The sequence below is a fragment of the Rhinolophus hipposideros genome, assembly GCF_964194185.1.
Source record: "Rhinolophus hipposideros genome assembly, chromosome: 6".
NCBI lineage: Eukaryota > Metazoa > Chordata > Mammalia > Chiroptera > Rhinolophidae > Rhinolophus > Rhinolophus hipposideros.
Window position 1 is genome coordinate 89,747,772 of NC_138052.1, and position 8,667 is coordinate 89,756,438.

General features: G+C 44.3%; 1 protein-coding gene across 3 annotated transcripts in view; it reads right to left on the minus strand.

The window, feature by feature from the left end:
• The window catches only part of DOCK10 (dedicator of cytokinesis 10), a 237,338-nt gene extending 229,871 nt beyond the window's left edge, over positions 1–7,467 (minus strand). For all 3 annotated transcript variants that reach the window (XM_081050706.1, XM_081050700.1, XM_081050705.1), the window contains exon 1: positions 7,247–7,467. In XM_081050706.1, coding sequence (XP_080906832.1) covers positions 7,247–7,369 — 123 coding nt within the window. In that variant the 5' untranslated portion in view covers positions 7,370–7,467. The remainder of the gene's footprint in view (positions 1–7,246) is intronic.
• Between the last annotated feature and the right edge of the window lie 1,200 nt (positions 7,468–8,667).

An 8,667-nucleotide genomic window follows, 5' to 3' on the forward strand; every position in this document is an offset into this window, starting at 1 on the left:
TCAAGGAGTGGAAAGAATATCCCAAGATAGGGGTGGAGGACAGCCGATCAAAGGGGTCCCGGACAACATTACAGCATACAGGCAAATCAAGGTCTTTAACTCCATGGAATCCCGTCCTCTGGATATTCAAATATGAACAAGAGAAATCATGTTTATTTTTCCTGAGACTCAATGACTGTAAGAGAAAAAAAACACACAAATTTTCATGATTTTCTGATTCTAGCAAATTTTCTGATATAACCGATTATTTTCAAATCACTAAGGGTTTTAATAGGAGGGAAACATAAATCTCATAAAGCAACAAGGAATGATCATTGCATGTCCTTCATGGGTTGGAGAGCTTCTGCTTTAAAATTCTCTGGTAAGTGAGGGAACATTGGCTTTCTCCTAGAACACATCTTTAGGGCCATAACGCAGGGTGACAACTTCTGCAGATTCAGATGTAACCATTTCATGGAGGTCATGGAATTTTCTTCTTAACCTAGAAGCTTAATTTAAGTTCCCGCTACAATCAAGGTGCTAGATGAAGGGGAACTCATACCACAAATTAAAAAGGGACTTCCTTAAAGTTAGTTAAATATAAAGCAATCCAGTTTTCATTCTTTGATCATGTGAACGTCATCTCTGTCTTAAGGGACTCTTGCAAAGAATTACAGAATAAGCTACAGTGTATTGGACCCTCATACAATCAACTTCCTGACAAGTGGACTGCAAAATTCCCATGGATTGCAAAAATATGGCATAAGTCGTAGTTCATTTCTTGGGTTTCTCAAATCTCCTTGTGCTTACGAACCACCAGAGGATCTTGTTAAAATGCACATTCTGATCCAGGAGGTCCACATGGGGTCTAAGATTCTGCGTTTCTAACAAGCTTCCACGGGATGCCAACGTGGGTGGCCCATGGGCCACACTGAGCAGTAAGGGTCTATCACTGCATCATGTGGCCTTTTATGAAAAAAAAATCACAGAAAAGGAAATTCTCTTGTCTCTTGAGTTAAAACTAAACATGTCCAGAGCAAATCATTTCCTTTTATCTCATGGACCTCCTAATCTCATGGCTGATTATGGTTTCCTCTTTGAGTAAGGCTATAGGACTCCATGGTCCTGTGTTTTATTTGCTGATCCTACTCCATTGATCTATTCTTGGCTATGGCTAACTTTCCTAATGCTGCTTTTACTGTTGTTGCTAATATTGCTTTTTACACCCTTTCATACATTTTTGTCCGTGTTTTCTAACATGTGTCTTTGTAAGACACTTAGAATCACTCCTTCCAATAAGATAGCATGTGAAAAAAGGATCCCAACACAACCTAGTCCAATGGAGATGTGTGCTCAAAGACATTCCATACATTGGAACATTTCAGGTACTTGTTGGAGTAGGGTGAAGTGTTTGAGTATGGAGAGAGAGCCTGTCCTAAAACAGAAGTGGATTTGAGAGGAATTAACACCACCTTCTTTCAGAATTTGCCTCTGGCTTTGCCAGACAGATGCCAAGGAGATGGCTGGCTACGTTGGTATTTTAAAGACTTAATAATTGAGCTCCCGGTGGCCTTGGAAATGTCCATTATTATTACAGGTAACTGGTATGGACTCTGCTGTGGCTTCCAACCTCAGAGGAATACTGAAATGGACACTGATTGGTTCTCTAAGATACCAGTGGGAACAACAGAGTTCTTCTTACTTAGGCAGAGCTACGAGTCAGAAGGCAAAATCAACCAAAGTCAACTCCTGTCTGCCAATTTAGAGATGCTGTTGGAAGCCGGCTCCAAAAATGGAAGGTGACCTTCTGCTAGATACTACTCAGGATGTAAAAGAGGTCCCTATCAGTCCCTTCACGTAGAGTAAGGTATTTGACCTTTATGAGTCTCAATGGTCTCCTCTGTAATTTGCAACAATAGTAACTTCCTCATAAAATTGCTCTGAGAATTGAACACTTAACACTATACCAGGCACTTTGTAGATTCTCAAGAAGTGGTTTATCACAGTACAAAAGTTTTACTGCACTTTTCCTCTGAGGAAATGGTGAAGAGAAAGACAGCCCAAAACCATACACATGTACTTTCTTTCATTTCTTTTTGATCTGTCTACAAGTTTTCTGGATCCCACTGTTGCTACCATTTATTTTTAAAGTTGTTTCTGCAATGCCTTTGAAAAGTCAAAAACATTAGTTGATAACCTTGATCTTGTAAGCTAAGTTTGTATTGACTTCTTCACCAGGCAAGGGACTTTCCTCATATGAAAACAGAAACGTGTGATTTCTGCTAAAGTGTGTGATTTCTGTTAAAGCATAAACACCCTTGTTAAAACCTTCCAAAAACAAAAGAAAACGTGCTGTCAACGTCAAACAAACAGGTCTTTACTTTGCATATTGCTTTAAACTCTAAGCACTGACAGGAAAACAACTGTTTCATTTTCATTCAATTCACTTTTTGGGTCTTTTTGCTAAGTCTTACCCCCAGTATATGACTTTTTGGAAATGCCAGTATTTCCCACTCTGCTTTTTAAAATTCCTTCCTCCTGTCAACTATTTAAATATCACAAAGTTCAGAAAAGAGGAAATTCTTCCTTCTAGGAATTCCTCCTTCTCCTGTAAACATGCTTATGTATTTGTTACTTCTCAACCAAAGAGCTTGGTTTTGGTCTGGCAAAGGTTCCGCTCCTTATTTAAACTCCCTAAAATACAAAAGTGCTATCATCGGAGTACAGAGGAAGTTAGGAAACATCAAATCCAAATGAGGATATGAAGTTTTTGTGATTATTGAACTCTTTACTGACCTCTCTTTACCACTTACCATCCCTGGGTGGGTGAGGCAGGAGAAAACGTGCTGGTTAAGTGCAATCACTTCTGGCAGGATATTTCATCTTTGAAAGAAGTTAATAAAGTTAGATACAATTCAAAAAATGAATTGCAGAGGAATGTTTGTGTTACAATAGAGTAAATATCATATACGTGTTAAAGAGTACTTGGAAATATAGCAGTATGTTATGATCTAGGAAATAGATAAGAGGCTTTGGGCAAAAGCTGACCAATAATTATTTGGTCTTTGGTAAGCCCTTGCCTGTCTTTGTGCTTTCTTTCCATCATCTGACCCTGGTTACCTCTCATCTTCTTTGTTATGCAAAGTCTTCCATTACTCTGACTCACCCAATCGCATCCTGTAAATAAAACTCCACTTAACACAAAGTGACAGATGAAATGTTAGCAAAAAGTAGTGTATACTTTATAAAAAGTAGTTTCTTTTGAAATGCTATCAAATATAATACATATGCAAACAAATGTACAAACCCTAGGTATATAGCTTAGTGAAATGCAGAAAGCTATCTAAGTGAACTAATTCGTGCTAAAGTACAAATACACTTCATACATTTTATAAGAAGGGCTTCTTATCAAAAAATAAAAAATAATCTTTAAGTATTAGCATTGCAACTTTGAGGTCATCAGGGTATGTATATTCAACTAAAGTAATAAAACACTCAATGCCTGACATGAGAGAAATGTTTGTAATCATTTTTGAATTGAGATTCTGCTTTAGAGAAGGTTGCTTTGTGGGCCTGAATGCGGAGTTAGGAAATTACTGCAGCTTCACTTGATCCTGAGATTGGCCTTTGCATAAGTTGTTATTCGTTTATTTTCTAGAAAAAAAAATTAGGATAACTAAGGAACATATTTTTCTTTTCCAAATGTATGGCTTTTGTTCATATATGTTCTTTATTATTATCGCTTCTTTTTTCTTTTTAACAATTTCATTAAGGTATCTTTGACATATAAAAATTATATAGATTTAAGTATACAACTTGGTTTTTTGATATATGTATACTCTGAAAAAATCACCCCAGTCAAGTTAAATAACTTAACTGTCACCTTTAAATAGTTACAATTGTGTGTGGGTGTGTTGAAATTTAATTAAAGATATATCCTCTTAGAATATACAATATAGTATTGTTGACTGTTGTCACCATGTCACTCATTGGATCTCCAGAATTCATTCATCTTGCATAACCGGACATTTGTACCCTTTAACTAACATCTCTTCATTTCTCTTTTACCCCCACCTGTCCTAGCAATCACCATTCTACTTTTTGCTTCCATGAGTTTTACCATTCCATATTCCACATGTAAGCGGATTCATGCAGTATTTGTCTTTCTGTGTCTGACTTATTTCCCTTAGCATAATATCCTCCACATTGTTGCAGATAGTAGAATTTCCTTTTTTAAGACTGAATAATATTATATATATTTCAACTTCTCTTTATCTTTTCATCCTTTGACACACATTTAGGTTGTTTCCACATCTTGGCTATTGTGAAAAATGCTGCGGTGAACATGGGAGTGTAGGTATCTCTTCATAATTGTTTTTAAGAGTGATGTAAAATAAGGTTTGTCCCAACCAGGAGTCTGTCTTCATATAAGCCTACTTCAGTGTCTTGGGTTAAAACTGAAATCAAGTTTGCTTTGATATCTACCTCTAATGTCCTTGCCAACTGCCCTAAAGTTGGCCCCTTAGTCAGTGCCCTCACTCAGCATCCCTTTGCTATCTGCTCTCCATAATTCAAAATACATTTTGAAGCATTCCTGTCCTATATGTATGTGTGTGAAAGTGATAGATATTGATACGTAGACATATAGATATATAGAGTGTATAGATATAGAGATGGTATATATGTGTGTGTGTGTGTGTATATATATATATATATATATATATATAGAGAGAGAGAGAGAGAGAGAGAGAGAGAGACAGACAGACAGACAGACAGAGAGAGACAGAGAGAGACAGAGAGACAGAGAGACACACACAGAGAGAATTTCTCGTGCTCAGAGTCTAAAACTACCTTATTAATCTGACAATGTCATTGATTCTTATTGGACAGAGCAGAGTTCAATGTTACAACAATCTCTCTATAACATTCTGGAGGATTTGGTCCCCGAAACGGATTTCAGAAAGGACACTGTATGAATCCAGCAGTGAGACAGTTTTTCTCAGCAGGACTTCCTAGCATCTCTCAAATATTTTTCAATAGATGACAGCTTGCTCCAATACACTCAATTCTACTTCCAGGTACTGAAGTGAGCTACCAATAATCTTCCCGCATCCTATTAATTTTCTCCTGTGACAACCAGGATTTGAGGACTTGAAGTAACAAACAAAGAGTCTTAAGGGATTGGATGAACTTAAGCTAAGATTAGCCTCCACGCCCCGGTCCAATTACAAGGTTTCAGGTTCAAAACGGATGCTCTGCCATACAGAATCCCACTGAGTTTGGGGACCAACTCACAGAACTCATCACCTTCTCTCCCTTCAAAGGTTAACTGATAGGATGGGGTGCAAAGCACATGTCTTCTTGCTGCCAAAAGCACTGCCCACACTGCCTGACTAGATGTGTAAGATCCCTTGAAATGTCTTGGCAAAGCTAGTTCAGGAGTGTTGGCCAAGGTGCTGAAGTGAGGGGAGGGAGGCAGGGACACATTTGCCCATGAATCACCCCTCCCCCAACTCTTTTTAAGACGCGGAGCTTATTCATTTTGACAAGACACCCTAGGATTTCAAATCTGACATACATTTGGAGAAAGTAAATTGTGTGTAGAAAGGTATCCAGGATACACATTCTTTATAGAAATTCCAGCACTACAAAGACTAGTAAAACCCACTTAAAAACAAAACAACATTTAGAGCTGTTTATCCCAGTTGAATACTACTTATTTTTAGGCACTTCTTTGCGAGATCAGTGCTGTCACTCGGTAAAATGAATCAACTGCAAAATAAAATTATTGTAAAGCAAATGGCAGAGAATGACAAAACCACAATCCTGAGTGATCCTTCAAAAGTAAAAATTATCTTCTGTGCATGCCTAGAGATTTTCTTATAATCTCTACTTTTACTCGAATTGAACCTTGTTTCCAAATGCTGTCTTTGGTAGTTTATCCTTTCTGCCTTGAAAATGTGCATGCTGATATCAGAACCACCGGCCGCCCCAGGGTTGGCCAACAGTTGAATCACCTCTGAATAACTGCAGACTGCAGCCAGTGGTAGGTGAAAGAGAAGGCACCCTCGTCACCAAGTCCTCTCACACTGCAATCACCCCACCCTCTTGGGCATCTGATGCCTCTGTCTGTCAGCCAATTAACTTCCGTTCTGTTCAACTTTCTGACCTCTGGCTTTAGAGAAAAGTCTTGGCTTTGGGAACTGTCTCTGGGCAGCTCTTGGCTCCCTCCTGATGAGTGACTGGCAAGAATAACACTTTCTTTGACATTCTTAGAAGAAGCCCTTTAATTCCTATTGATGTTTCCTGGCAAAAAGGGAAACGAAACCCACCACCTGGGACTCCGGTGCAGCAAAGGCAGGCCAAGAGGACAGGGAGGCTGTTGAGCCCTAGTCTTGCTGTCAGGCTGTTTCCACTCGCTTCCCTTTCCCACCAGGGTTGCTTTTCTTTCTCCTGACACTTCCAGCCCAGAGTGTGACACCTACTGGAATTTATGAACATCTGGGGAGGTATGGATATGATTTGGGCATCAGAGGAGAACGGCTGGCTGCTGCCCCAGGATTTCCCGCGGAAATCACCCTGCACTTTGAGAAGGCATTTCAATAAGGAAGTAACCAGTAAAGCGGTCTTGGCGGGAGAACCCCGGGAACATCTTAGAAAAATTCCAGAAACCACTGGATACTGAATGACCCACATCTCCTCCAGCCTGTTCGCCCAGCCGTTTCTGGAGTAGTATAAAGTGGTTTGTGGGTTTTTTTTCCCCCCCAGTGGAGGGAGGGTGGTGCGAAGTACATTTATTTCCGCGATAGCGTTAACATGGGCAACCGGCGAGGACCTCGGATCACATCCTCCCCTCACTGCGCACTAGTCTCCGGGGTGATGAAGGCGCACAGACTCGTGGATCCACGGGTTCCGTTCTGTCGACGCCCCCACCCCTCAGGTCCCTGCCACCCCACAATCTAGCACCAGTGTTCCTCGGGATGCATTCCAGCCACCTCCCCACCGCCCCAAACCCAGACCACATCCTCTCCCACGCTGCGCTTCTGCTGCCGGTGTCGCTGCTCAACCAGGAGTCCCCGGTCCCCACACGCGCCCCCGGTCCTCGTGCGCTATGGCACTGCCTCGCCGAGACGGCGCAGGAGGGAGTGCTGGGGCAGAGAGCGGGGGGCGGCAGGGGCAGGGCCACCCCGATGCTCGGGGAGGCCGGGCGTCGCTGCCCTGGCTGCCCGGGGCGCGCGGGGAGGCAGGCAGGGCGCGCCACACTCACCCGCTGCTGCTGCCGGCTGCTGACGGCCACCGCGGCGGCCGACGCGGCGCTGTGCCGGAGCTCGGCCGCCTGCCCGGGTCTCAGCAGGCTCCGGGTGAACCTGCGGGTCCGCTCTCCGGCCATCGCCGGCCGCGCCGATGTCGCCGCGGGCCCCGAGCGCGCGTGTCACCGGCCTGCCCGGCGCCGATCTTCTCTCCCCACCGCCGTTCAGGAAGCGGAACTCGGCGCCTTTCCCCCCCGCTTCCTCGCGGCACTCGCAAGAGGCGGGTTTTGCTCTCCGGCAACCCCACTCCTCCACCCCCTTCTCTCCGCAAAAGCTGCGCGACGACTTTCTAAACTCTGCGATCTTCCCGGAGCTCGCGGCCAACTCGGCGAGCAGCCCGGGCCGGCGGCGGCCCCTCTGGAGCGGGGACGTGGGACGCGCGGGAGGCGGCTCCCCCCCGCGCCACCACCGGGCTCAGCGGGACGGCCCGGGCTGTCCCCGCCGCCCCTGGGACGGCGGACGGCGGGGGAGGGCGCGGGCTGCGGGCGGGGCCTGCCCGGGGCTCTGGTCCCCATTTGGAGGCTCCTTACAAAGCTGGAGATCTCACCGCATTTACTGATTTGGCCCCTACCTTCCGGGGCTGGCGACTGGGCGCGGGCCCAGTTCAGTTGGCCCTTCCACCCTTAGGGAAAGGGTCAGGGGCTCATTCTGGCGGCTGGGATCTGCACGGCATCACCTCAGCCAGCCTTAGAAAGCTCCTTTGCCCGAAGCCCTCAGTCAGGGCCTTGGGACAAGCTTGCAAATTCATACATGTCTTCACCGGTGTTCATTAAGTGCCTACAAGGTGCCAGGTCACATTGTTCTGACAACTGGGAATGAGGAAGAGAAGTTGCCAGCCCACCTTAGTGTTGTGTGATGCTGATACGTTTTGGGGGTTGGGAATGGAAGCTCGGCAAGTGACGCAGATAACAAATAAATGAATACACGCACGGGAACAATAGAGTTTAGATACTAGAAGCTAGAAACAATCAAGGCAATGTTGTGGAAGAGGCTGGACGGGTGTGACACTGGATAGGATGAGGAGGCTAGAATTGACCCGTGGGGTTGTGTGGGTCAGGTATAGGGGTGGACTAATATCTGTGTTGTTTTCCTGATCCCACTTTTGCCTTACATCCATCCGGCCTGCACGCTCTGTCTCCCGCTCTGTAATTAGATTTTCTAGGAATTCTCATCCTGAGTCACACCCAGGATGGTTCTCTGACTCAGCGTGGGGCTGGGTGGGTAGAAGAACAGTCCTGGCTGGTAGGATACCAGTCTGGAGAGATCCTGGACACTTACTCCAAGTATTCTAGGTTTTTAAAAACAGCTTTTTATAGGTCTGGGACCCTGACATTTTCCCAAAGCAATATAGAGTTTTAACATAAGATCACACGTGTGT